The 27,935-nt window shown below is 30.7% G+C and overlaps 3 protein-coding genes across 3 annotated transcripts; all 3 read right to left on the bottom strand.

Annotated features, from left to right (window-relative positions):
- Positions 1 to 57: 57 nt before the first annotated feature.
- LOC132737513 (uncharacterized) lies at positions 58 to 11,915 on the bottom strand. The gene is made up of 11 exons (XM_060724808.1): positions 11,753 to 11,915; positions 9,655 to 9,800; positions 9,214 to 9,406; positions 8,313 to 8,375; positions 7,651 to 7,770; positions 6,938 to 7,074; positions 6,305 to 6,455; positions 5,715 to 5,854; positions 3,607 to 4,336; positions 2,806 to 2,868; positions 58 to 1,788 (listed from the first exon to the last, which is right to left on the bottom strand). Exons 1-11 carry the CDS (start codon positions 11,832 to 11,834, stop codon positions 1,430 to 1,432), a joined length of 2,184 nt encoding a protein of 727 aa, XP_060580791.1. The 5' UTR covers positions 11,835 to 11,915; the 3' UTR covers positions 58 to 1,429.
- Positions 11,916 to 14,389: 2,474 nt separating this feature from the next.
- Positions 14,390 to 16,181, bottom strand: LOC132737512 (uncharacterized). The gene is made up of 4 exons (XM_060724807.1): positions 15,714 to 16,181; positions 15,236 to 15,467; positions 14,991 to 15,050; positions 14,390 to 14,741 (listed from the first exon to the last, which is right to left on the bottom strand). Exons 1-4 carry the CDS (start codon positions 16,137 to 16,139, stop codon positions 14,602 to 14,604), a joined length of 858 nt encoding a protein of 285 aa, XP_060580790.1. The 5' UTR covers positions 16,140 to 16,181; the 3' UTR covers positions 14,390 to 14,601.
- A 491-nt stretch (positions 16,182 to 16,672) lies between these two features.
- Positions 16,673 to 27,861, bottom strand: LOC132737507 (uncharacterized). Its single transcript, XM_060724803.1, has 12 exons — positions 27,777 to 27,861; positions 23,756 to 23,826; positions 22,886 to 23,042; positions 22,449 to 22,565; positions 22,111 to 22,206; positions 21,516 to 21,649; positions 20,837 to 21,026; positions 19,747 to 19,815; positions 18,897 to 19,013; positions 18,288 to 18,436; positions 17,315 to 17,450; positions 16,673 to 16,848 (listed from the first exon to the last, which is right to left on the bottom strand). Exons 1-12 carry the CDS (start codon positions 27,844 to 27,846, stop codon positions 16,673 to 16,675), a joined length of 1,482 nt encoding a protein of 493 aa, XP_060580786.1. The 5' UTR covers positions 27,847 to 27,861.
- Positions 27,862 to 27,935: the final 74 nt, after the last annotated feature.

Here is a 27,935-nt window from a genome sequence, read left to right as displayed (position 1 = left end):
GGTTCCATATTTCATTTCATAGATGGCTATAATAAAAAATAAAAGAAGCTAACACAATTTTTTTTTAAAGATTTATATCAAAAGAGACAGTTCAAAGACGAAAAGATAAGAAAATAAAAACATAATATTTACAATAAATTTAAGTGATTTAATTTAGAAAAAATACAAACCGCAACAATAAGTATTATATAGTCCTAAAAAGGATTATGTTTTTCATTTAAACGACGGAAAATACTTTCAATTGAATATTTCTTAATCGGAAATTCATTTATTTTAAACCCTCCAGCTTTTCAATTCAACACTTCTTTTATTCAATGGTCACCAAAAGACAACTAAATCTCTTCTTGTTAATCACACATCGTTTTTCTAAATCTAATATGTACCAGTTGTTTTAATTTTTTTTACTCGTGTCTTATATATAACAGTCATTCCTTCATAAAATCTTAAATGAACAGAAACAAAAAAGAACAAAAAGATATGACTTCTTGTAGCTACATTTCGGTAGAATATTTTTGTTTTTAACCTTATTGGTAAATTTTAAACATAAGTTTCAGTAGTCAATTACAAATCTTTTCAGATTATGTAAGTCTACTTGAACAAAGTCTACAAAAACAAAAGTTAAAAATCTCACACATTGATGATAAAAGTACATGGTATTGCTTCAAAAGATTAAAATGATTTAATTATCTACATTTCGGTAGAATATTTTTGTCTTTAATCTTATTGGTAAATTTTATACATAAGTATCAGTGATCAATTACAAATCTTTTCAGATTATATAAGTCTATTTGAACAAAGTCTACAAAAACAAACGTGAAGAAATATAAGTTTAAAATCTCACACATTGATTATAAAAGTACATGGAATTACTTCAAAAGATTAAAGATCCAAAAGATTCAAATATCTACATTTCGGTAGAATATTTTTGTCTTAAACCTTATTGGTAAATTTTAAACATAAGTATCAGTAGTCAATTACAAATCTTTTCAGATTATATAAGTCTATTTGAACAAAGTCTACAAAAACAAAAGTTGAAAATCTCATACATTGATGATAAAAGTACATGGTATTTATAATACTAAGCCTCGCTTCTGTCTGTCCTAAGAATCTGCACTGACGATGTAACTTCATTTGAAACATTTATGAACCGGATTAAAATAAATAAACGAAATGGTAGACCTGGTTTTAAATAAAAAGAAAAACATATAAAACAGAAAAAAAATTCAAAAAGAAAATTCAAAAAGAAAGATTCAGTTATAGGTCTTGTTGTATTTCAATATTGCTTAATTCATAAATAGTCACGCTGGTTAACTACTACCAATTTTTTGCTGTCTGCCCTGTAATGGTCAGGAAAATGTTCAACAAAATTAGTAATATATTGATAAAATATTGGGCAAAGTTCTATTCCGTTCTCGGCCTTTAAACATTTTTATTTTTTCCTGTAGGGATATCTGCCGTCATCATGTTCATTAGGATATCTATCGGATTCTGTATCTCCTTGGTGCTCTGGTTCACCTACATCATCACCCTCCGTTGTGTCTCCATCATCTTCACGGGAAGGTCGAGTTCCATCATCTTCAGGATACTCACCATTCGGGTAGTGACTAGGGTCTCTTTCTCCATGAGAATCGGATGTATCTTTGTCGTCAGCGTAAGCTATGTCATCTGATTCACCACCTCCTTTGACCGGATGTTTGCCACAATGATCGCAAGTGCACCGGGCAATAGATTGCCAGGCTACCATTTTGTTCTCAAGGTCAAGGTACCCTCTCTTTACTATGCCTTTCTCTAAAAGTAGAAGATATGTCACTGCTGATTATCATCATGAATAGTAATGATAATATAAAATTAATCACACCACTACTTATGACGCTTTTCAATATTAAACAAGTTGTATTTCAACGTTTTATAAAATAACGAATACTGTTAGTGTTAGGGATACTTAGGCAAACAATGACAAAATATTAAAATGATTTTATGTACTCAAATCACGCTAAAATGACATTTTTTAAGTCCCAGCATGAATTTCTGTATATTTTCTAGATATTTAGGGTTTGAAGCGTGAATGTATTCATATATGTAGAACAAAATTTAGACCCCGACAAAATCAATCACCGAGTAGTTTTAAAACAAGTCATGTGACACTAACAAACCCAGGAAGTTACAATAACATATACTAGGGATATTGTATGACTGAAACAAGTGTAAGTTATTCATTTGACATGTACTTTAACGTTTCAAGAGTTCACTGTAACAAGTATTATGAAATCTTAAGCTCTAGATAACCTGACCCACTTGGATCAAGTTAGGAAACCAACGTTTTATTCTTTATAAGGAGAAAAGTTTTGTTCTTGTGACAGTCTAGTGTTTTAATTTTGAGGACATTTACAGAATAATGAATGAAAAATTCAAAACTAAGAAATGAAAATTTTGCCTGTTTCTCCCTTTAATAGATATGCTGGAAACAAAAGAAACAACAGAATTATATGAAAAATTCAGACTGGCTGTTGTTGAGTCTGTTCATGAGTTTAAATGTAAAAAAGTGCCGCTTCTCTCAAACAATCTTCAACACATAAAGTGCTTGATTATAAACTTTAAAAAAATAAACTATACAAATTTATATATCACAAGTTCTTTACAAGCACAGCACATTGAACTCCTGTTATACTTGGACGTTTTGAAAGGTAAATATCTAGCTAAGACTTGTCATACACGTAAAAATAAGACATAAATTTACAATACTTTTCATATTTGATTGTGATATTTTATAATGACAGTAATTTTAGGTAGATAACAAAATTTTACCCATTTTCGTCAACGGCATCTGTTTTCTTGTAGTCATTTTGTCATTTCCATTACATACCGCATCTGTGAGATAATAGAGTACTTCATAATTATTAATTGACACTAAATTTATTGAAGCATTCTTATTAAATATCAAGTACACTTATATTATCTGAAAAGATTTGTAATTGATTACTGATACTTATGTTTAAAATTCACCAATAATGTTAAAGACAAAAATATTCTACCGAAATGTAGATATTTGAATCTTTTGAAGTAATACCAAAATCTGCGAAAAATACGAAGCATATTTCTTTATCATACGAATACAAAATGATCAACATTTAATATTCTACCACCTTTTTAAAACAAGAAGTATCTTTTAACACCCTACTCAGCCGAATAAAAACTTTTTAACAAACAAAATTATGTTATTTCTAAGTTTTCAATAGAAACAGAAATGTTTCAAGCACCTGTATGTAAGTACTGTTTTCGCCAAAGAGTTTTAACATCTTTCTATCGGTTCAAAAGATACAGACCGGACACGAATTTTGAGATTCATACAAAATAACTAAGTGTGACCTTGATCTTGACATGATGAATGTCAAACATGCGCTCATCGTCTCATTAAAAATTAAAATTTCTGCCAGGTGGTTTCAATCTCCATCCAACGGTTCAAAATATTCAGAACGGACATGGAAACTGTTAACAGACGGACGACCAGGTACATAACAATACTCTCCGTTATACTCTCGGGCGTATAAAAAAGAACCCATAAACAGTCTTAACCACATTATAAACCACAGAACAAAATGCATTTACCAAATGGATCCTTTTGCATTGTGCCCATTTGCATCATGTTATTGTCGGAGATACGTTTTGCATGTTTAGATACTACTTCCTTCAGGCGTCTCATTTTACAAACATCCTCTTTTAGAGTGTCAACGGTCTCACCATTTCCAGTAAACGACTGGTCCTGTTGTCTACACATGCTCTTCATCTTTCGGATACATGCGTTCCTTTTACCACAGCCATGTAAAAGTTTAGCATAGATTCCTTCGTTAAATGGAAACCCTGTCTTATTCATCCTGTAATCATTCAGTCGTTGTTGAAATGATTCATCATTCATCCAGTCAAATCTTACCGATTGTATGTCTTGTTTCAAAGCATCATGTAAATGCATAAGCATGTTCTCGAAACACGTGTCATAAAATTCTGGATAGAAAAACATTAGCTTGACTGCCAGCGAGGATGTTGTGTCCGAAAACTTTGCAATCATTTCCTTTACTTCTTTACCAGCAAGATCCATATACTGATACTGAGTTTGTGCTGACATTTGCTTGAATCTTTCTAGTGTGTTTGCTACTCCACATACCTCTTTAGCAACATATTTCTTAGCAATTTCTTGTTTATGATTGCGTACAAGGGAAATCATTTCATTTATAGTTGCATTCATTGCTCTGACACCTGTCAGTTCGCCAGCAGACGTATACCCTAGAGAACTTAACTCCGCCCGAAGTCTCTCAGCAATGTTCGATAGTTGACCTTCATCCTGTCCAAAGTAATTCATAGTTTAGTTATTTGCAAGTTATCATTTTTTATTACCACGATTGTAACTTGTTTCTTTCTTGAAGCGTAAAATTTACGTCCTATTTCAATTGTTCGACTTTAAATTGTATAATATCGTATGCATTTATATTTAATTATTAAGTAAATGTTAATATCACATTTGTACTTTATTGTACAAATTATTTTGTTGATTAATGAATTTGTTTGTTTTGTTTTTTTGTTATTGTCATCAAAAAAAGCTGTTTATCGGTATAACGAAGATTGTTAAAAAATAATGAAACTAAGCAAATACCTATCACGTGATACACGAACTATTTGAGATACACTATTCACATGCGTAAAGTGTAATTGTTTCTAAACATTCACTTTGAAGGCCAAGTAAACGTGGAAAATGTTTCTAAAATATATATACTATTTTATTTTCAATTAAGCAGGACAAAAATGAACACAATACTTTGAGCGGAGAAATAAACAGGCAAATCGTGAATGGGCAATTAAAACACTACGAGACCAGCAAAAAGGACACAATCTGTATAGATGATGTCACACGTAATTTTGTCTGTGATAAAAGTTAAGCATACTAGATACATGTCCCGAAAACAAACTCTATGACGGAAAAACATCTATGAAAATGTTATCTTGAAAAAACTAGGAAAATATATTTTCAAAACAGCGACTAAAAACGGGGATGGATAAAATTAATATTATATTCAATTTTGGTATGACAAAGCATCGTCGCATAAGCTAGACAATTTGAAAACATTTTTAGAAACAAAACAACAACAACAACAAATGTTCTTAACTATCCTGTAAATCGTACTTGTCTGTACAACATACAATGCTCTTGGGACAACACTAGTTAAGAACCTAAAGGATATACCTATTTCAGATTAACGAAACTGCTATAACAAGTATAGAAACTGAAAGCGAACAGCATGGATCCTGATCAGACTGCGCGGACGCGCAGGCTGGTCTGGATCCATGCTGGTCGCAAACCCATTATGTTGGTTTTGTCGTGACACTGCTCAATTGTGGATAAAACTTTTGAAAAAGGGTGCATAACTATTGGAGTGACTGCTTTGTATCATTTAAAACGGTTACTTGAAGACTTGAAGTGAATTTGGTAAATTTGATGTATTGCATTTAAATATACGACCCTAGTTTCATAATTTTCTGAACATCTTCGTATACGTGAAATAAATATTCTCTATATTATATCTGTTTTTGATTTCCATAAAATATTGGAAAGCATATGACAATAAACAACCAATGTATCTGAAAAAATGAGATGAAATCTAACACAGTGAGACTTGCCAATTATACCTTAGAACACATTTTTGTTTAATAAGAAAATATCTTACTTTCATTTCTTGTACATAGCGTTTGATCAAGTCTAGAAGTCGTCGGTAATTGATAACACTTTCTTCATTCGCATCACCCCATGTGTTTTCACCGTTTAACCCTTGAAACTCATTCAGTTGACTTTTTACCCATTCTTTAGCTATTTATAAACATGTTTTCATTTTATAAACATTCTTTATTAGTGGCGTTAATAAATCATTACGTGCCTGTTATAGTTTGCAATCATTTAGTTATTGGCCAATTACATAAACCATCTTTTGCTTTTTTTTGCTTTTCTTTGCAATAAGTACACTTATCGTGTGGAGCATTTTGTAAAGGCAATTTAACTTTGTTTTTATTTCTTAACTTTTACGACAAATAGTTTTACATTCAGCGCCTATGTATTCAGGTAGTAGTCATCTAGTATGCTCCACAAATATTACTTCAATGTTATAAAACTTATGTTTGCCCTTACTAAAGAAGAAAAAAAAAGGAAAACATTATGTGTCATACTTTTTGGGCTTTAGAACAACTTTGTGAGACTTGAAGTTAAACAAATTTTGGTAAACTAAATTCCTAGTATCTTGTTTTATGTGTAAATTATTATTACCATTTTCATTTTCCCTGGAACAATCATCAAGGTAAGATTCCTTCGGAAGTCCTTTAATATAGGCTCTCATTATTTTAGTAAACATCTTTCCATATTTTCCAACTACATCATAGTCTTTTTCATACTCTTCATTCCATTCAGGAGACATTGCCTAACGGAGGATAATAACAAATAGTCAATATCTGATTTTCCAGTATTTCTTTGTCACTAGAGATTAAAACATTTAATTGTGTAAAGATATTAACAGTATATGCATACAATGTATAGTTTGAAATGAGATGCTGTCTTGTACATTACTTTAACACCGAATTTTATGGTCGTTAAATCTGACTTGAAAATTAACATGAAAACATATGATAATAAGGAAATAATTGTGACCATATTATATTTGCCATTTTGTTTGCAAGAGTTTACTCCCTTGAATTTCTCACTCAATTGCCATACGACCTGTTCTGCAATATTTTTCTGTTCAATTCGACCATTGAAATTTACCTTACCATCTATTATCTCATTCAAACAATTTGCTTGCATTCAACAATTTAGCATTTTGATAATGAGTCGTGTATTTTTTTCTTTCAAATTTACATAAGCATAACAGAAACTGTCCCATATTCTTCCTATCATGAAACTTACCCTTTGTCTAAACATTTGCATAGCATGTTTGAACCTCCTTGGTTGACCATACACCCCTTCAGTCCGCATGTGATTCATGTAGAGTAATGTAACGTCATCGTCTTCGGTTTCCATTGGGAGCAAATCGCAAGTAGGCTCTATAAAATAAAATGTGAGTGGTTTTACTGCATTGATAGTCATAGTATGATTTATCCATTAGTAAAGGCGTTAAGCAATTATAGACATTATTTTTGTATTCGTCTGTATTTTTAACTGTGAAATATCACAAGACGAAAACATTATTGATAGTATTTTAGAAAATACATATGTATTTTTTATTTTTTGTTCTGCACTTCAAGTTGTAGGAGGACGTAAGGTCAAGGTCATGTCAAAACAACATTGAGAAAAACAATATATTGACAATTAAATTCTACTAAATAATAAGCACCTCATATTGAAAGTTTAGCGTATTTTATGTGGCAGTTGTTGCATTATCTTATTTCTTTTCATACAGAGAACTAAATTATTGAAGCCATCAAGAGACTTTAAGAAAGATTATTGTACGCTTAATTTAACAACACGAGCTATCCGATTGTTTTGAAATTACTGTGGGTGTAGTATGCGATAGATTATTAATATCTTCCATTGTCTTGCTTGCTTACGTAAACTTTGAGTACTTTTAATTTGTACTGATAGTAAACGATGTTTCTAATTTCCAAAACAAAGTAACATACCCGTGACTGTTTGAATGGAGCAGTTAAAGTTGATATCAAACGTAAGATAGTTGTTACAGAAGTTTGTGTCACCTTGAACCTCCCGTAATGGATCCAACATACCCACCAAACGGTACATACCTGCACAATTTATATATGTTAACTATAAATACTAACCTGATAAATACCAATTATTAAAAACCTGTAAAGTGTGCTCAAGAAAAACGCTTTTAGATAAAACAACTAAATAGATGAATCACTTTTTATAAGTAAAAGCACCATAACTTTAATAACGGGTTTCACATATTGCTAATTGTTAAGAATCATGAGTATATTTTTTTTTCAAATGAAAATGACTTGTCAATAGTTATTCTCATCTCCTTGAGAATTTTAGAACTTGTCCTTCACATTTCTTTTACCAGAAACATAAATTGAAGTGGTAACCTATGTAGTAAGTATAAAATCTTGAACGGTATGATATCAACAGTGTATATCTTTAATTTGTTCTTCTAGAAACAACAATTATTGAATCGCATCGGTATTGCGACAGGCCTGCCATGGGTATGCCGATAGAAATTACTTTTGTACACCGTTCGGGTACAAATCTGTGATAAAGTAGTTACATCTATCCATTAAATATTTTTTTTAATATTTAATAAACAGTGCTAAAACAAATTAATTACCACAGTGTGTACGGCCGTGTTCTCCAATCAACTTAGTGAAATCACTATTTTCAAGGTCTGCATCTGAAAGATTGATTAAGTTAAACTTATACATAACTAGTGCACAGGCCGAATAACTCTTTATTGTCTATACACTTATATGTAGATTTTAATAGCAAAAATGAGTATGAAAATTGATACGTTTATTAACATGTATATATGTACATGTATATATGACGGTTAGTGTCATAATTAAAAAAAAAAAAAAAAAAAAAAAAACGGATTCAAAACTTGCAAAATATGCACTGTTACTTTTTCATTATATTTTTCATAATATTTTCATTTGGGACTTAAAATACTTTTTTATATAAATATTTTAAGTCAAAGCTTTCATTGAACTGTTTGATTTGATTACAGAGGACACTAAACGATATACATAATCCAATACGATTTAGATATATCATGTCACCGCGCTTTTTGTTCGTTCAGTGGATTATTTAGACAGGCAGACAATTTATTACAATCAAATAAGGCTTATAAGCCCAAGCATATTTACGTACAGACAGTGCATATGGTCATATACAAAACGTTATACACGTTGAATTAAAACGCGTCCGATCTCATCCTAGTATTGATCTGACAGTGTTTGCCTCAATCAATTTAAGAGACAGCATTTATATTAACTAAATTAAATTATAAATAATAATATTCATAGATTTCATATCAGGTATAAAACAGTATTTTTAAATTGTAAATTAATTGCCTTTTAAATAAATAAATAAAATAAATAAATAAATAAATAAATAAATAAATAAATAAATAAATAAATAAATAAATAAATAAATAAATTGAATAAATAAATAGATAAATAAATAAATAAACAAATAAATATTTTTGAAAGGTGCGTTTGTCTCATACATACACTTGATACATTGCGGATATCCTAAAATTTCGTCAGCAACTCCGATGGTTGGTAGTAGATTGTTCTTTTCACATTCTTGCCTGTTTGGGAACGGTTTTGTGGCGGTGATGCTTTCAAGAGGAGATAGAAATCCGACAACAAAGAAACATTCATCAGTTTCGGTGGAAGGTAATGGAGAAGCTGTAGCAACAATCTGGTAAAAAGTTCACATACGTTTTCATCTGTTTCAAGTTTAATTACATGATGAATAAGATGTAACTCAAAATATATTTTTTATTTAGATATTCACAATGATTAATCCTGTCTTCTGTGTCATTAAACTTTATCAATATTTGACATTTTAAACGCAGAAAAAAAATGGAAATACATTTTTGCCTGATGAAATCTTGACTTTATGACATCACAAGTTATTTCTCCTACATGTGTATATTTAAGGCTTACCTCCACATTATGTGTCACCATCATATCACCGATAATATTTGCGAGGGATTTGCGTCCAGGAGTCTCTGTTACTTCTATTGTGGGAAACATACTTGGATCAACATCCATAAGTCCACCATCGAATGTTAGGCCTAACTTTACGTCAACTACAACAAACGATAGTACATTTACTTACATTGTTCGGACAACAATTTTATCGTTTTCCCAATTTCCATCATTAGTTCACTATATTTTATTTTGTACTTATTTCATACGCAAATTCTTAAATACAGATATAACATATATCTATACAGTTATACGTGTGATACTTGTGATGTATGGGAAACTTTATTAGTCCCCTAACGGACTATCATTCCCCTCGAGAGCTGTTTTCATTGTCGTCCGCTCCGGTATTGGTCTATTCAATAGATATTGTCAAGTTTGAATCTTTTCCATTGCCAGTGTTTATCTAATTTAGATTTGAACTCATTAACGTTCTTTGATAAAACTATTTCACTGGGAAGTAGGTTCCATTCGTTTACGACTCTATTAGAGAAGGAATTTTGTCTTATTGCCTTTAGTGGTCTTAACTTTTCTAATTAATAAATATGTCCTCAGATTTCATGATTTGTAACAGATAATTTGAACAACTTTTCATAGTCAAAATCGTCTATTACGAAAGCCTAATAGTGTCAAATAAGATAAAAAAATAAAAATGCAAAGGCGTTATAACGCGAATAAATTTAAGGCGTTATTACGCGAATCAAAAGGCGTAATTACGCAAATCAAAATGCGTAATAACGCGAAAAAGGCGTAGAAACGCGAATAAAAAGCGTTATTACGCGAAAAAGGCGTTGTAACGCGAATCAAAATGTGTAATAACGCGAATAAAGGCGTTATAACGCGAATCAAAATGCGTAATAACGCCTTTATTCGCGTTATAACGCCCTTTTTCGCGTTATTACGCCTTTTGATTCGCGTTATAACGCCTTTATTCGCGTCATTACGCCTTTTGATTCGCGTAATAACGCCTTTATTCGCGTTTTAACGCCTTTGCATTTTTATTTTAATTTTATTTGACACTATTAGGCTTTCGTAGTCTATTTTGTGAATAAGTTTAAAAACTTGTATCATATCTCCACGTTGACGTCTGTAATCAATAGAAAGCCTTTAATTTTTGTTCATATGTGAGTACTCTTAGTTCAGGGATGATTCTTGTAGCTCTTCTTTGGGTATTTTCCACTAATTGTTTATTTTTCTTTGTTACAGGGTAATAAATGATATTTCCATAATCAGTGATTGGTCTTATAAGACCTTTATACAATAAAAAAAATTGCATCTTATCCATGTGAATAAAATTTCTTTTCAGCAAACCGATATGAGAGTTTACTTTATTAACATTAAAATTACATATCAAAAATTGCGGGTTGGATATTACCTTAAACCTGCTAAATTCGTGTAATGGATTTATTATGTTTTGAACGCTAGTGACCAAGAATTATCAAATCGGTGCCATCCGTTTAAGGTATAGAGAATCTTGCCGAATATCAGACAAACCACGCCCTCAGAACCAACTTTTGATGTCGTAGTAAGAACACTCTTAAGCTATTTACTTAATGTTTAGATATTAGAATATTTAAACTCTTAATGACGGAGGACCAGTTTTGTTGTTGTTGATGATGATGTTGGTAGTTTAATTAAGCAGACGAGATATGTTTTTTTTATCTAAAGAGGTTTTAAATTTTTAGTGCAAAATGGAATTGAATAAGCAACAAAAATATTCTTTTCGCAACTATGACTGAGAAATATAAAGTGTGACCCCTTTGGTACTAATTTACTTTCAAAGGTTATATCAATATTAAACTTAGATCCTTGATTCATGTGGTTTGTATTGTCATCATTTTAGCGGTTCTAAATAGATTTATCATATAGCTTTTACAAATTGACTTTTGAAATAAAATTTAAAGTATTATAACGGCAACTCAAATATTCATCTCCGCTAGCTTTATGTATAATAAAGCAAAGGAAAACATTCTTTATATTATTTTACATTGACAGTTTAAAACTATATAAGATTAGCATATATAAAATTAGGAAGAAATCAGAAATGAAAACTTACCACCACCATAACTCTGCACCGAAAAGATGCAATATAGAAAGCAACAAACACTGCCAAGAAGGCATAAATTACTTCCATCCATATTAGTTAATTCTAAAGCTTCACAACCTATTCTAACCTTCTCGTTTATGAAATGTCGCCGAAGTCTTTATTTATCCCTTTAATTTGTAATCTCTGACGCAGGTAGCTGAAAACGAGACTGACTCCAGAAAAAGGCAAACTTAAAAACATATTTGTTTCCAGAAGAACTAATTATTGATAATTAGAATCTTTCCATATGATTAATAAACAGAACAGAAGTAGCAATATTCCGCATCCAAAAATGCAAATAAAAATTATAGTAATAAAATGGTGAAAATGAAATTAGTGAATGACAATATGCTGCAAAAAAGAAAAATACTCCAAAAAGAATATAAATTGATTTTTTAAAATTAATTTATTTTTTGTTGACGATCAGACGCTGCTTAATTATTTTGTTTTAAATATACTCCTCTAGCTTAAAAGTTTGAGCCACATAATGAAACAATTGATTGTATATTATTATTTCAATATCGGTGAATATGTAATGCCCTTGTGGTCCGAATTCCGCAAGTGATTTTAGAGTCTTTCCTGTGAGGAAACTATCCGGCTAGCTTACGGAACTTCGATGGTTATATTCAGGTGCCCGTTCGTGCCTGAAATATTGCACGGAGGGACACCTGAGGTCTTCTCCCACTAGTAAAGCTTAAAAGTGCCAAATGACCTTTCCAATGTTAGTGCGACGTAAAAAAGTATATATAATATGTATTTCATGATATGTACGTTTTTACGGTCACAGTATACCTGATTTGACGAGCAAAGTTATACAATATTTACTTATTATCATAATTTTACAATAAAAGTTATGTTTTATCGAGTGATAAAACAATGCAAAAGTTCGATTCTTAAAAAAAACAAGAAAAAAAACAACAAAAAACAAATGAGTACCAAATTATGAGCTACGTTATATTTTGCCTATTATCTAGCTATAGCAACGACAACATCATTATGGAAAAACAGAATTTGAAATTCTCTTTCTAAAATTTAGAACATCTTAATACTTTAAATGGTTTCTCTTTATCTTCCAAATACAATCACGAACTAACTATAAATCAAGAATTATAAGATATCTACTAATTGCTTTACGGCAACCAACCAGCTCATGTTTGACAGGAAATATCTATAATTCATAATGTATCCTTTGTTCTTTTAAAAGTCTTTAACATTTGCCAAAAGCTCTTACTCTGGTCGTGACTTTGGGATTGGTGATGACTGGCAATTTTTGCCTGTGAAGTATACTATGAAGAACTGAACTGTCTTAATTGACAAATTTACCTTTAATTGTTTTTATAACGTCATTAACATTATCAAAGCTCATAGTTTGTTTTCGCATTGAATTCATGTTATTATTTTTTATTTATACATGCATAAACAATATATAAAACTTCTATGCTTTTCATTTCATAACAAATAATATGTTAATTTTATAGTTTAATACTGAAAGTATTCATCGTTTAAAATTAGAAATATCATTCAGATCATACAGATCTAAGAGAATTCCTTCCGAAAATAGCAAAAAAATAACAACAACGATAACAAAACAACAAAGAAAGTTGATTATTATGCATCTGCTTACCATTTTTAATTTGAATATTTCTATATAATGAATGGCAGAAATAAAGTTATAAATGATAACTATGTTTTTATTGTCCTATGTTTCTTGTAATCTGCATTGTTGTTTTTAAAACCAAGGTTTTCTGATTTGTTGGTTATCTAAAAAATTGCTATCATCAAATTATTAAAGGATTCATGAAATTCCTTAATTTCAAGAATATGCAATTTCTTCATCTTTTGTCACAAAAGACAAACTTCGTTTGAAATTCTCTTTGATTTCAAAAGTTGTGATGATAACTGCCTGATATTTTATAACATGTTAGTTAAGAGTTGTACTACAGTATTCAAAAATAACTAACTGTAAACTTGAAAAAAAAAAGAACATATTGACAATAACTTGAAATATAGAACAAAGACTCAATTAAAATAAAAATGTAGGACCATTCAGCAGGTTGACCGAAATCTTTAAGTATTGGATAAATGTCAATACAGTACCAACGTTTTATCACATTTTTATATAAAATAGAGTGTTTTATAGTAAGTAAAAGAAATGATGGCAAGAACCACAGACACAATTCTTTAAACTAGAGCAAGTATAAATAAACAATAAAGGAATCAAGGCTTAATGTTTTTATTGCAGTACTGAACAGTTTCATGGTTTAAATACACTAAAGAGCATAGAGTGTTTTATAGTATTTTATTTCTGTTTGTTTAGGAATATTGTACTTTTAATCAATTACATCTTATACTTTTTATTTTACATGTATATACTGATGAAAGCACTCTTTGATCATATGTTGGTTATTCAATATCATCAAAACGGGAGACGACTAAAGTTTATACAGTTACTATAAGGCTGTAATGGTTATTTTCTCAGAGGCGAACATGAAAGTAAATAAATCGCATAAACAGTTTGCAAATAAGTTTTGTTTATAACAATTGATAGCTATTTCTGTCTCTGTTCAATGATATGTGTGTTTGATATAAATCTGAAAATGGATGGTTCGATTTTGCATACATTTTATTTTTTCCAATCAGACATGTTAAATGTTGTTTTGGCAGAAAATACAACAAACACGATGAATCTACCCAAAGAGACTGTAAATCTATTTTAATGTTTAAATGATATCTAACATACATTTTGATTTTTATCTCGTCTAAAGAATGAACTGGATATCCAATTTCAAAGAACTAGTTAAATCAAAACGTTTTGCATTTCATTTTCTTTTCTTGGCGTTATCATAGCACTTCTCACACGTGCAGACGGACGTTTTCTGCCACATGATGTGCTTGTTGTCTAGTGTTGGCACTCCTCTGTAAATGACCTGACCATCTCCGTTCCCGACAGGTTCATGTTCTGCACAAAATTTCAAATACAAAATTATATAATATTCTTCATTCGTGAAAGAAAAATAATCTAATAAACTTGTTACATAAGTTATAAGACACACATTTTGCCATAAACCATACATCTGTATCTGTTCCTTTTTGCACAAACAATACTGTTTACGTGTTTTGCCTGTTTTACAAAAAAAAAATACAAACATATCGCAAACTTTATATTCTTAATGAAAGAGATAACTAAAATAAACTCAATATTACTCACTCATTTTCCACAGAGTCAAAGGTCCTTTATTTGGGGCTAAGGGGTCTTTGCGGCATTCATCTAAAACGAACAAAATGTACATTAAGCAGAAAAAGTGTTCATGTATATTTTCAATATAAACATGTAAATTTGCAAAAGTCAAACAAAGGTGGCAATGTTTTCTTTATTGTCTTATCTTTTAAGCAAGTACTTTAATAATTTTATATAGAACTTATTCAATACCTCAATATCTAGGCATAACATACCATCATTCATTCCGTGTCTATATTTCATTCCCAACCATTTGAAATGCTTTTCAGCTTGCTGCTTTAGATATCTTGCTCTGCAAATCTCGTATTTACTATCCATTACAGGAATACTTGATGTCATGTGGCTGGTTAGACACATTGTCTGTAACTTCTTTACACATTGGTTAGGCTTTAACTTACATCCACTGAAAGCCACTTTCTCATTGACTATTTCGTTCGTATCCCTCACCTTGTGATAGAAAACAAGAATGTTCATACCTCTCATCTGATAAATATCTTAAAATATTACTGTTTAATAACTGTATGAAAATCAATGCATCTACTTATATATTCTCACAACGAGCTGTTTAAATATTTTTATCACGGATTGTTAAGATTTCAGAACTATGTATCCGAAGTAATATTTATTTTGTATATCATTTTACTAATGGCATAACAAAGCATGGTTTAAATCATGCTCATTCGAACTGTATACCTGATCCACACTAAACATCCAGTCAAGGTCAATCTTGCCCCGTTCTTCTGGCGATCTTGTGCTCCACTCTTCTGCATAGCTCAGCATATTGATAAGGACGTCTTCAATGCAAGTAAATTCAGGATATAAATGGTGCATATAAAGTACTGTTTTTGTTAAATTTCCAACGACATTCATCAACATTTCCTTTCCATTTTTCTGACTCTCGGGGTTGTAGAAGTCGTTCAGTCCCATAATGATCATAGGGACATATTCTAACCAGGTGGCAGTTTCACAAGCTTGTATCTGTGCATGCATCTTTATGTCCATCTCTCTGACGCCAGACTGCAGAGCAGTGGCCAGCTCCAAGGTTGCATTCATTGCATTTACTGCGGCCATGAATTTTACACGTTCGTTGAATGTATTATTGATGCCAGTATCAACCATATTTCGTATTAATGATTCAACATCTGATGCAATGCCATTATAATCCTTCAAATATAACAATTTATTATTTAAATATAACACAAAAATCACCAACACCACAACAACAACACATGCACACCACATGATTGCTATTTCCAGTGTCGATACTTCTGATGCAAACTTTTTAGGATTAAAGTTGCTGTATTTTTAAAGTATACAAATGTATGTTTTCATATGTTGTCGTTAATAAACAATGCTACATTTCTGTTTAATGGAAGACGAAACATGAAATTCTCGGAAAGTTTTAACATTTCTAGGACCGAGGATATTAATTTATTGTCAATTTTTCATACTTATATTTGCAACAGATTATATGATATTTCATTACCTTTAACAATTGAATATAATTTTTGTAAAACATATAGATCTATGTATTAATGAAGTAAAACAATTCAACTAAAATAAATAACCATTTGTAACATAACGTTGATTCTAAATGCCAATGTAAACGTTTATATATACATGTATATATATTAAAACAGTTAAAGACAATTTCATTTTTGTGAAAGAAACTTGTAAACCTTAGAATTGCTCATCAGATCCATTTTCTCCTTTGCTGTCACATAGGCCGGCACAAGCAAGTCTATGCTAATGTCTTGACTGGCTTTCAGCAAATCTTCATTTAATCCTTCTAATTCTGATATAGCATTTTGAATGTCACTGTCACCCACTTAAATTGAAATTATTACAGTAATGTTCATAAATGTTGTTTCTTTTCATATTTAAAGGAACGTTGGAAAATTAAAATTTTCTATGACATAAATAGCTAGCTGAGCCAAATGAACTAATCATTATTTCAGAAAAAATAGTCATCGTATGCAGACAGCCAGACACCTTAGAATTTATTTTTAGTAGCATATACGTAGTCAGTATTACGCGCAAACTTCTTGCAGCATTGCAGTAAGTGACATTTAGATGTGTATATCATATTTGTATATTTCTTAGCAACCGTAACAAAACAAAACTTTAGAGTTGTTCACATTTATATAAAAGTCAATGTTTCGATTTAAATGACATTTTATCATATTGGTTTAAACAATAAATTTATTTCAATACCGAATGTGACTTGTATCTGGAAAATATATGTCCCGATGGATTTCTAATGTATAAAACTTGCTTTGATATAATTAACATACCAAGATCATTACAGCTGCTCTCAATGTCCTTGTTTTCTATATATGTTTTGAATACTTTCAGAAGATCGGATCTTGATTTACGGCCATCATGCATTTCTATGTAGTTATTATGGATTTCCATCCAATGTAGTTTCTCCTGTCAAAGTCAAAATTAAAACATAAATGTCTTATGTTGATTTTTTGTGAGTCAATGGATTTTATTTCATATGTATTGTATCTTGGTTTGTATATCCTAACTTTTTTAAAGACATAATTTATCTTAAAATGAAATCATTGGTGTATACGCCAGTGAACAATCATAAACAAGCCTTGTGACTGGTTAACGTTAAAGAAAAATAAATCAAATTCTAGCGAATTGTCTGCGAGTGATGAGCTACATGTGAATTTTTTTTAACCTTTTATATATTAGCACAATTATCTAAGAGTTTATTAATGTACATGTTTTTCATCCTACTACCGCTCAGTAACATCTTTTATAACAAGGATCATTTCATGTTCACATTTAGTATGTTTCAAATTGCTATCTACTTTATTATGCCTTTTGCGAATTAACTGCTACACAATTAATGGGAAAAGACTTAAATAAGCATTAGGTTGCTTCCAGTCTAAATCTTTACTTGTTTTGATGTGAAATATCATGTATGTAAATATGCTTATGTGACGAATAAAATATGTTTAAACCAATTACTATGTTGTTTTGTTGTTATATTTTTTAATTAATTATAAGATGGAGCATTTCAAGAACAAACTAGATCTACAACGAAGGTAATACAATTGACGTAACAACAACATTCGAATAAAATTACCATTTTAAGGTTTTCATTGTTTCACGTTTTAACTAGATAAAGTAATGTTTTCAATCAAGAAATTTCTGTCAAGTTTAAATTTTATTGATTATGAGACTTAATGTGACTTCATTAATCCATATATTTAAATTTAACATTATTATCTTACTAAACAGAATTATACTTGCCTGTCTAAACATTCGAACATTGTGAAATGTTTCAGAGGTCGAATAATTATGGTTGGCTTTATGGTATATAAATCTAGTATGGAACATCTCTTGATGCGGGCTTCCTCCAAACGGGTCCATCATTATCTCGCATGTAGCAGGTGCCATGCCTTCAAAACAAATATGTGAGCCGCGTTATGACAAAACCAATATAGTGCGTTTGCGACCAGCATGGATCCAGACCATCCTGCGCATCCGCGCAGTCTAATCAGAATCCATGCTGTTCGCTATCAGTTTCTCTACTTGTTTAGGGTTTGTAAGCGGACAGCATGGATCCTGATCAGACTGCGCGGATGCGCAGGCTGGTCTGGATCAATTGCTGGTCGTAAACGCACTATGTTGGTTTTGTCATGACGCGGCTCATGTTATTTATAAGACTTATATTTCCCATAGAAAAACGTAAGTAATATATTACTGACCTGCAATAAGTGTATCTGTCTCGTTGTTTAGTTAAAAAATAAGTTGCGTACTTGTAGACTGATATTTGTAGACAATAAAGAATGAACTTTAGTGAACATTCTATGAAATTTTTTTTATATTAAAAATAAAAAATGCCGACTTTTGTAATACCTCCGTGTGACATGCCACAGTTGATATAGATGTCAAAGGTTATAAAGTTATTACATTTGCTCATCTCGTTATGCAAGGTATGCAATGGATCCACTTGAATAACAAGGGTATATTGTCCTGGAAGAATAATCATAAAAATCAAGTCTTAAAAATCAACAAATAGGACATAAAAATAATCAAAAAAAAATTCAAAACATGATTCTTTTCAGGAATGTTTAAACAGGGATGTGAAAGATGAAGGACATTTATATGTTGTAGACTCAATCCAGGAGCAGTTATGAGTTCTCATAAATACTTTTGCAGTTCACTTGATTGAAGCATGGCTCATACATTTGACATTTGATAAATCAAATTAAGGTTCTCCTTTACTTACCTATAGCTGCCTTATATAAATTGAAATAAAATAAAGAAAACCAGGATTTCCTACAGAACAGTAAGGGTAATTGAAAACCATCGTCCACGCCCCTAACACAGAATCAGAAAACAATTTGCAGAAATAAATAAATGAAATTTTGTAACGTGACCAAATGTTTTGAAGCCGGTATATAACAGACAAACATCAAAGATAAATGTAAATAGCAGGTGACCTTCCGGCATTATTGACAAGAAAAATATCAAAAACAATGTCGTGTTAGCCATCTTTAATGATTGGAAATATAAGATATCTGGGCGCCTATGTACAGACTTCACAAGATACCTAGCCTGCAATTGTTACATTTCATTTACAGTGAATGTGCTTCTTAATATATGCATATTTGTTAAATATCATATTAATGATAAGCCAAACATATTTATATAAGATAATAGGCCATTTTTAAGGTTATGTTATTTTGCTGTTTTTTCACCATACCACAGACACTGAGATTCTGGTGACTTTCTTTTATCATCTGTAACAAGTCTCCTCCATTATTCAAATTGGCTGAAATGTGAAAAACAAAACATCACACAAAGTTGATTACTATACGAGTTATGAAGAATTATTGAGCTATACGCACACTTTTTACACCTGAACATTATGAACATTATTTTACTATTTATTTCTTAACCCATTACGTTATATACACGCCTTTTAACGCCTTTTTCACCCCCCCCTTTTTTGTTGTCTCAAATGGTGAAAAAATGCCTTATTTAGGCCCCCAACACTTGTTTTTGTTTGAGAAATGTTGTTAAAAAAAGTGACCTCTTTTTCGGCGCGGCCCCCCAACCAAAAGATACATCAGGGGGTTGCCAGAAGGGGGATGTGCCCCCTTCTGTTTGGGGGGTTTGAAGGGGGCGGAGTCCCCCTCATCGCCAAGAAAATTTTGGACTTGTGAGAGGCTATAAATGACCCCAGATTGATCATAAGGTAACGTGTAAGCAACGCTGAAAAGCATTTGACTCTATCTCAATCCATTGAGAAGTTGCAGCACTTTGAAATCAATTTTGATGGAAAAAATCAACGCAAAATAGTGATTTTTGGCAATTTTGAGATGTCCCCTCGTTGCCATGGTAATTTAAGCCTGAGCATGTTGTTGCAAGGGCAATGGTCCAGTCAACATTTGTGCCAAGTTTGATTAGTGTTGAGGCATTTTTTATAGTATTATAACAATTTGAACTTGTAACGGGAGACTTTTCAATGAAAAAAGCCATTTTTCACAAAATGCTCATGAAGTAATGGGTTAAAAGAAATACAGTCAGTAAGATCTGATAGGAATATATGTTTTTGTTTCCAAGACTGTGGCACGTTCTCTCGCGCACATTACACTTATAGCACATACATGTATTAACGAAAGACGCAGTAGTAACAATATTAAAGTACCAAACAGGTATAGTTTTTTTTCAAATATTCTTTCGTCATTGTGTTCTCTGTAAAGCATGACACATTTTGTAATATTTATTGCATAACAAATTCACGTCATATAAAAAATAAATGTAGGGAAAATTAAGAAAACATCACTTACATAAGCAAATAGGGACCCCTATTAGACTGTCGTAGTAAGTCATCTCTGGAACCTTGGTTTCCATTCCCATTTCTGTACAATGCTGGTTGCTAGGTACTGGATGTATTCCATGTGTTTTAGTAAGGTAAGCAATGGCAAATATACACGTGTCTGCCGGATCGAGAAGCGGTATGCTGCCATCGACAATTATCTGCAAATAACTTTGATTAAGTATTTGGTAATATTAGTACATGTATTATTATTCTAACTTTTTCTCAACAATGAAGTACATGATCACCTATAAAAATAAGTAATATAAGAGCAGAACAAATTCTGACGATATTTTCATATTCGATAAACTTTTAATTTGTTTATACAGACACATAAACATTTATACCTTATCTAATTTAATAGAAAGTTTTCTTATTGAAATAAATTTTGTTTTCAAAGCAAGCATGCCTGCTGCGAAAACAATATTTTCAATAAATAAAGTCTAGATACTTTAGCCTCTTTTATACTTACTTTAGGGTTATTTCTATGAATGCAGACAAGTATTTAACACAATATTAACCAGCAATACAAAAGTCACCACAAAGTTATATTTATATAGTGAAACGATACAATGAACATACCCATTACATTAATATCAATATAATGTTAACGAACACAATTGTCAATAATCCAAACAGTGGCGGATTACCTTTAAATTGGCAAGATCTGTTGCGTAAAAGAGATCACTGGTTGTATTTATATTGTCGATGTAGAGGGTGGTATTGTTACTCTGTGTGTATGGCAGGCCATTAGGTGTCTGTAACTCTAGTTTCAGGTCAACTCCTTAATATAAATGAAGATAATAATTATGTTTTGTATGACTCTTAAATTTTCATCATGCGCGTGTTGCCAATAAAATTCTTATCAACGTTTATTTTTATTATTACCATTATTATTATTACTATTATTATTATTATTATTATTATTATTATTATTATTATTATTATTATTATTATTAGTATCATTATTTTTTATTATCATTTTATTTATTCATTTATTTTTTTTTTTTGGGGGGGGGGTAGCATTTTTTAGGGGGTAAAAAGCATTATCTAAAAGCAACGGACTATCATATCACAAGCTTTACAAGTATCACAATTACTAGCCGTGGTCTTAAGTTCTTATCAAATTCTGTGAAAACGCCAAATAAAATACTAACATGCAGCGTGTTAAAGAGAATATTCAAATAACAATAGTACGAGTTGTGATTATAAAAACGCCAGTGAAACTGATAGCCTAACGTATACCTGAGAACTCACACATCACCCTAAAGAAACCTTTTCCAACATATTCTGCATCGAACCCTGACTGTTCGGAGAAAAGCCTCATAATTCCCTTTCCACCTAAAATAGCAAACTCATCGATATTTTCAACATATAAGACAGAGAAAAAGTGTAATACATGGTCATCATAGAAAAGCATATTATACATAAAGCAGTAGAATTATAACCTGTTTTATGTTTATAGCGCAAACTTATACATATATAATTGGAAAGGTGTTAAAATAGTCGTTTGCAGATTACAAATTAGAACTCTTGTCAAGTCAAATAATGTTATAATCTGTACAGCAATAGATTATATTTACCTCTATTGTCACATTGTCCATCGGGAATCTGGAACTCTGTGTTGCCAAGGGTTACAGTCAAATAGTGTGTAATGATATCAGTGATGTTATCGCCTTGGTTTAATTCTGTTAATTCAACTAAAGCAAAAATAGCTGTTAAATATTCGGTGTTGTTGCAGAGTGTTTAAGTATATTTTTACGATTGTTTTTCTTTTATTGTTGTTGTTATTAGAACTACATGTATATATCTATAAGTTAAACAATGGTGTTTGGGGAAAAAAGAAATCAATAACTAGATATAAACAAAACTTTAAAAATGTAATCACTTACTATAACAATCTATAAATTATATACGAGGTATATCCACTGTACATGTTTCCTCGACATCATTTTCAAATATAATAATGATAACGAATGAACTAGAACAAAATTATAATAGGGACTTAATTTTTACTTACTTGAGACTATTTTAGTGGATTTGATGATATTGTCTGGGTTTTCTAAATCAGTCACAAGAGTCATTTCAAATTTCCATGGAAAGGATTCAGCTGGAAATAAGTACGTATTGCTTGTCAATCCATGAACAATCACCTGAAAATTGTCTCCACAAATCTCCTGCACAGACAAAATGGAAGGCAAATGGTTAATTTTAAATTCTAACAAAAGTTTATATGTGACTAATTTAAAATCAATGTGTCATGTCAAAAAGTCTCAGAGGATTTCTTAAACATCATATTCTACATGTGAAAATTATTTCGTAGTGCATGATTAATTGAGAAGAGACTGGATAGTATTAGCGATATATTATATACTTAATCAAGGTGCCTTTACTATGGCATTTTATGATCTTCGTGTGGCCAAAAACAAGCAAAAAAAGAAAGCAGTTTTTTTTCACAGAAAACATCTTTGAATAAGTTTTCTTTTCTTTATAATGAATAGGCCCTACTTTTTATCCCATGATAATAGTGACATATTACAAATGTTATGGAAGACAATAAAACCTTGATTGTCTTTTATACTTGTTTTCTGTCCCAAACATAACACAAAAATGCACGTGTAAAGGCACCGTGTTTCAACAAATAAACTTTTTAGGCCATTTCAAATCATTTTGCTCGTGAAAAATTAAGGTCAAATATTCAAAAAGGAATGTCTTAGAAACTTATGCACTTTGAAACAAATCATAAAATTCTGTTTTTTATCAAATGGAGAAACATTAGACCCCAATATCTTTATAAGATATGATTGTGAGCAGCCATCAATGTTTTACAAAAACAAAACTGTTGGTATTGTCAAATAAGACAAGTTTAATATTTAAAAGGTGTGTTTACCTGTATTGTAGGCGAGGATCCTGCTAACATCGCTTTCAAGTCACAGTTAATGTCAAGGACATTGTCCATTCCTGCATGACAAAAGTCATTATCATCAAAAATACTGAATGTAATGATCATCTTGTAAATTATAGTTATACATGAACAATAAGACAGTAAAAGAACTACTATCCGATGTGAAAAATAGATTATTTTAATGACTATTTTTAAGGTAGCGTGCTCTATTTTAAAGCAGTATTTCAAATACGCAATCTCGTATCTTAATTTAAAGCATCAACATATCTATGTCAGATTTCCTGTATTTTCATGGCAAGGGCTTTGTTCCTGCTGATGCCCGCTTTCAGATATTAGGAAGCTTTCTTATAGAAATGCAATAGACTTTTCTCATATGATGACACACCTTTCTGCGATAAATGATTGTGAAAAAACATCGCTGATATATGCTTAAATAATACTCAAACTAACATTATTCTATTACATGAGTTTTTTCTGCAAATATTGCCTTAAGCACAATGATGGGTCTTTTTTGTTTATCTGGCGGGTGATTACAATAATTGGTGTTTTCTCTTAAAAGAATAACAATTGTATAAATTTTTACTCTAAAAAAAGTAAAGGGTGTGTTAAAATCATGCCGTAAAAGAAGACAAACTGTTTTTCCATTTATTTTAAGACGACATTACAATCTAGTATAATCTACTTCATAATAAAACGATAGTAGCACCAAGAACTTATAGTCGCTTAATTTTGAAAATTACAGAACAGAAAAAGTAAAACGTAAAAAAAATCGAAATATTATTATGTAGCCGTTGGCGTCATTTATTCAAGAATACGTCTGTATCATTTCTCGAATGTACCAATATAACGGTCTCAAAAACGGAGGTACATTGAGAATGGCTAATCTTGTACTTTTTATTATCTATTTTACAAAAAAAAAATGTGAAAATAAAAACTTTATTTGTAATACTGATCGTTTATACTTCAGTACAGTGTAGTCACGAGTATTTAATTACTAACAAAATTAGGTTGGTTTTGAGTAAACATTTTATCTTTAATTATTTCATTTTGTTTTGTTCAGCATTTTCCTCGAAAATTGCAGATCTTATCTTTGTATGATTTCCAAGTTATAAAGTCTTATTGATAATCAAATATTTATGTTTCCTTATATATTGGTCATTTAAGTTGTAATATCTATAAATTATAATGACTACACATGAAATATTCGTCAATCAATGATAAAAATGAGGCACGGAATTATAAAATCGCAGCAATATAAGCAAAGCAGCATTAATTGTCCCAGGTAAGACAACAATTGCCGCTTGCCGTTGGCCCCCTATCCTTATGGCGGATCTTTTTCTACTCAGAATTTCCCCATGTTCCTATACTATTTATTTGCAAATTCAAACATTTATTCTTTGTTGTCATTTGAGCTCACAGGAAAAATATCTATATACTTCATATAGACCATATATTTTGTTGTTAAAACAAGCCATTTTATGTTATTACAAACAGTGTTACATTTTTGAAATTATTTTCCCCCTAAAACTTTAAAGACTTGTCAACGAGTTATAAGCTCCACACTATTGTATTACGTTCAGAGAAAAGAATTGACACTGTATAAATCGATTGTAACATAGTTTCAAAGTTTCAAAGTTTTATTTCATAAAATATCCTGAAGGCCAAAAGCCCATGAGGACAACATTTTAAACAGTGTACAATCATGTTGAAAATTATTACTACATACAATGTACTAACATATTGTTATAATCGTGTATGCTTCTAAATCTCTAAGTAAAAGTATAGTTATAAACATGATCTATTTTTTAATACTGATTATGACATACTCTATCTATTCGCATTACTTCATCTTACGAAGTGTGCTATTGATTGCACAAATTAATAACACCAGTGACTAGAACTTCATGACCTAATAAGAATATCCATATGCTTCGCAAAGACCAAAAATGAAAATTATATCTGACATATCACAATGTCATATATCATTTATATTTTTCATTATGCCTGATGTTTGCTCGAATGCGAATGAGAAAAATATATCCCAAACAAATTCCAAATTTTTTTTTTCTCAGAAGATAGTGTTACATAAGAAGATGGATATTATTTTTAACACTTAACAATATTCGGAGAAAATTTTCAGATAACATACATATAATGACAATGTTACTTCATAATTTAATGTAATATTTTTCAAATATTTGACATTACATGGCAAAAATCAGTCTCTCAGACCTAACACACAAGCACAAAAGCAGTAGTTAACTTGTTTATCTTACATGTAAGGGAAAAGCACATTCTGTCCGCCCGCACCAGCTGTTATATTTACACTTTTGTCTTAACAACTCGTGTAAATATCACATCCAGCGCTACCGCACACAACCCGCCCCAATCCAACAAATAAGACATACAAATATCTTTATGTATTATTATAACAAGCACAGTATAATACCTCTACATTCATATAATGCCTGTTTCCGGCAAGTTTCATAAATGCTAAAAAAAAATAAAAAAATAAAAAATATTACTAATTGAAATAACTAGTTGACAATAAGTATGCATATTGATATTTGCTCTATAGAACATATTTAACTAACAAACATTTTTGTATGTTCATTACTTAAATATATATTGTACACATCATTTGTATAGAGTAAGACGGACAAATATCCTTTATTAGGTTAATGCATCAACATTTATATAATGCCTGTTATGAGCGAGTTTTATATATTCTAATTGTAACATAAAATTGTCATAACAAGTATACTTACATATATATATATTTTTTATGTTAACATATCATGAACACCATTTCAACCTGCCACAAAATTGTATTTATCATTATTCCAAATATTCAGGGCAGTGAATAAAATCAAACCGTTCAAAATTTCAAATAATTTGATTTGTTTCCTTGTTGACTTAATCCATGATTATAAATTACATTGAGTGCCCGTGGTGCCCGTGGTGCCCGTGGTGCCTTTATGTGATATGAACATTTTTTATATAAGAAATTAATAAGTCAAGATTTGAAAAGTAAAAATGATATTTTTATACAAATTAGAAATTCTGGCCAAACACCACTTTACTTTTATGGTGTTTATATTATATGTCAAATAATAAACCAGAACGTTTGATACTGTGCATCAACAATTTGTCTTCTATACCATTAAGTTAGTTTTGCTTTTATACTTAAAGGTTAGGTCATCATCTGTTCAGGTGTGAATGCACTTTATTCTGCGAACTCTGAAACACTTTTAAATCTATGCTTATTAGGTCAAACATTTGACCAGTCACTTCATTTATTATGCATGAATATTACAAGTAAATAAGGTTTCTGAGGGCAACATATTCATTCCTATAGGCAATCAGATAATAAAGTTTACAATGTATGTCAAATAATAATCATTGTAGAAACGTATGTTCTGCAATCGTCGAAAATAAATTACGCAATGTAAGAAAATAACTGATACAGTAATAGTTGATGGAATGAAAATATAATTACTATGCTGAAACAACAATGAATGAATTTTTCATGAAGCTTAGTTTTCAAAAGAAATGGGGTGTTAAAATGCAAGAAATATAAAAAATGTAAAAATAACAAAGAAATTTGCAAATCTGCGGCCGAAACGAGGGTCACCGCAAGAAAAGGAACCAAAATATATTGATTTCAAGACGAAGGAAGACATGAACTGGCTCATAATAAGGCTGCTAAAATATTTTTTTTAACCTCATGAAATATATTTCCAGAAAAAAACGTTTACTTTTATGAACATTCGTGAGAATGACCTTTGTACCGAACTGAAGTTTTGTTGATATCTATGAACATAATAAACGCATATATCACATTATTGATTCTTATATTCGGTATATCAAACTACACGTGTTATATAATATGAAATATGCAGAGAAAATATTATTAAGACACTATTTATATCGCCGATTTCATGAATAATGCATCGGTATAACGCTGGCAACTCAGAGTTCTAAGGATTAAATACTATTACAATACCTTGCGCATTTATTCCTATCACAAACATTATAAAACAAAGGTATGTACTGAAATTACCAGTACGCGCCATCTTTTATGTCTGCAGTGACCAGTGACCACTGACTCAAATGAGACCAATAATCGAACAACTAGCAATAATAATAATTACATAAACAACTT

Source organism: Ruditapes philippinarum, unplaced genomic scaffold (genome assembly GCF_026571515.1).
Source record: "Ruditapes philippinarum isolate M1 unplaced genomic scaffold, ASM2657151v2 ctg707_1_1_1_1, whole genome shotgun sequence".
NCBI classification, from domain to species: Eukaryota; Metazoa; Mollusca; class Bivalvia; order Venerida; family Veneridae; genus Ruditapes; species Ruditapes philippinarum.
This window is presented reverse-complemented; position numbering and strand designations above follow the sequence as displayed.

Coding starts and splice junctions, on each gene's coding strand:
- LOC132737507 (XM_060724803.1), bottom strand. CDS start 27,846: ATGGCGCGTACTGGTAATTTCAGTACATACCTTTGTTTTATAATGTTT. Junction 23,827..27,776: donor GATAGGAATAAATGCGCAAG/GTATTGTAATAG, acceptor TTTGTCATGCAG/GAATGGACAATGTCCTTGAC. Junction 18,437..18,896: donor CTGTGGCATGTCACACGGAG/GTATTACAAAAG, acceptor TTTGTTTTGAAG/GCATGGCACCTGCTACATGC.
- LOC132737512 (XM_060724807.1), bottom strand. CDS start 16,139: ATGGTTGATACTGGCATCAATAATACATTCAACGAACGTGTAAAATTC. Junction 15,468..15,713: donor GGATGTTTAGTGTGGATCAG/GTATACAGTTCG, acceptor TTCTATCACAAG/GTGAGGGATACGAACGAAAT. Junction 14,742..14,990: donor TTTGACTCTGTGGAAAATGA/GTGAGTAATATT, acceptor AATTTTGTGCAG/AACATGAACCTGTCGGGAAC.
- LOC132737513 (XM_060724808.1), bottom strand. CDS start 11,834: ATGGATGGAAGTAATTTATGCCTTCTTGGCAGTGTTTGTTGCTTTCTA. Junction 4,337..5,714: donor GCTATGTACAAGAAATGAAA/GTAAGATATTTT, acceptor TACTTTGGACAG/GATGAAGGTCAACTATCGAA. Junction 1,789..2,805: donor GATGCCGTTGACGAAAATGG/GTAAAATTTTGT, acceptor TTCTACTTTTAG/AGAAAGGCATAGTAAAGAGA.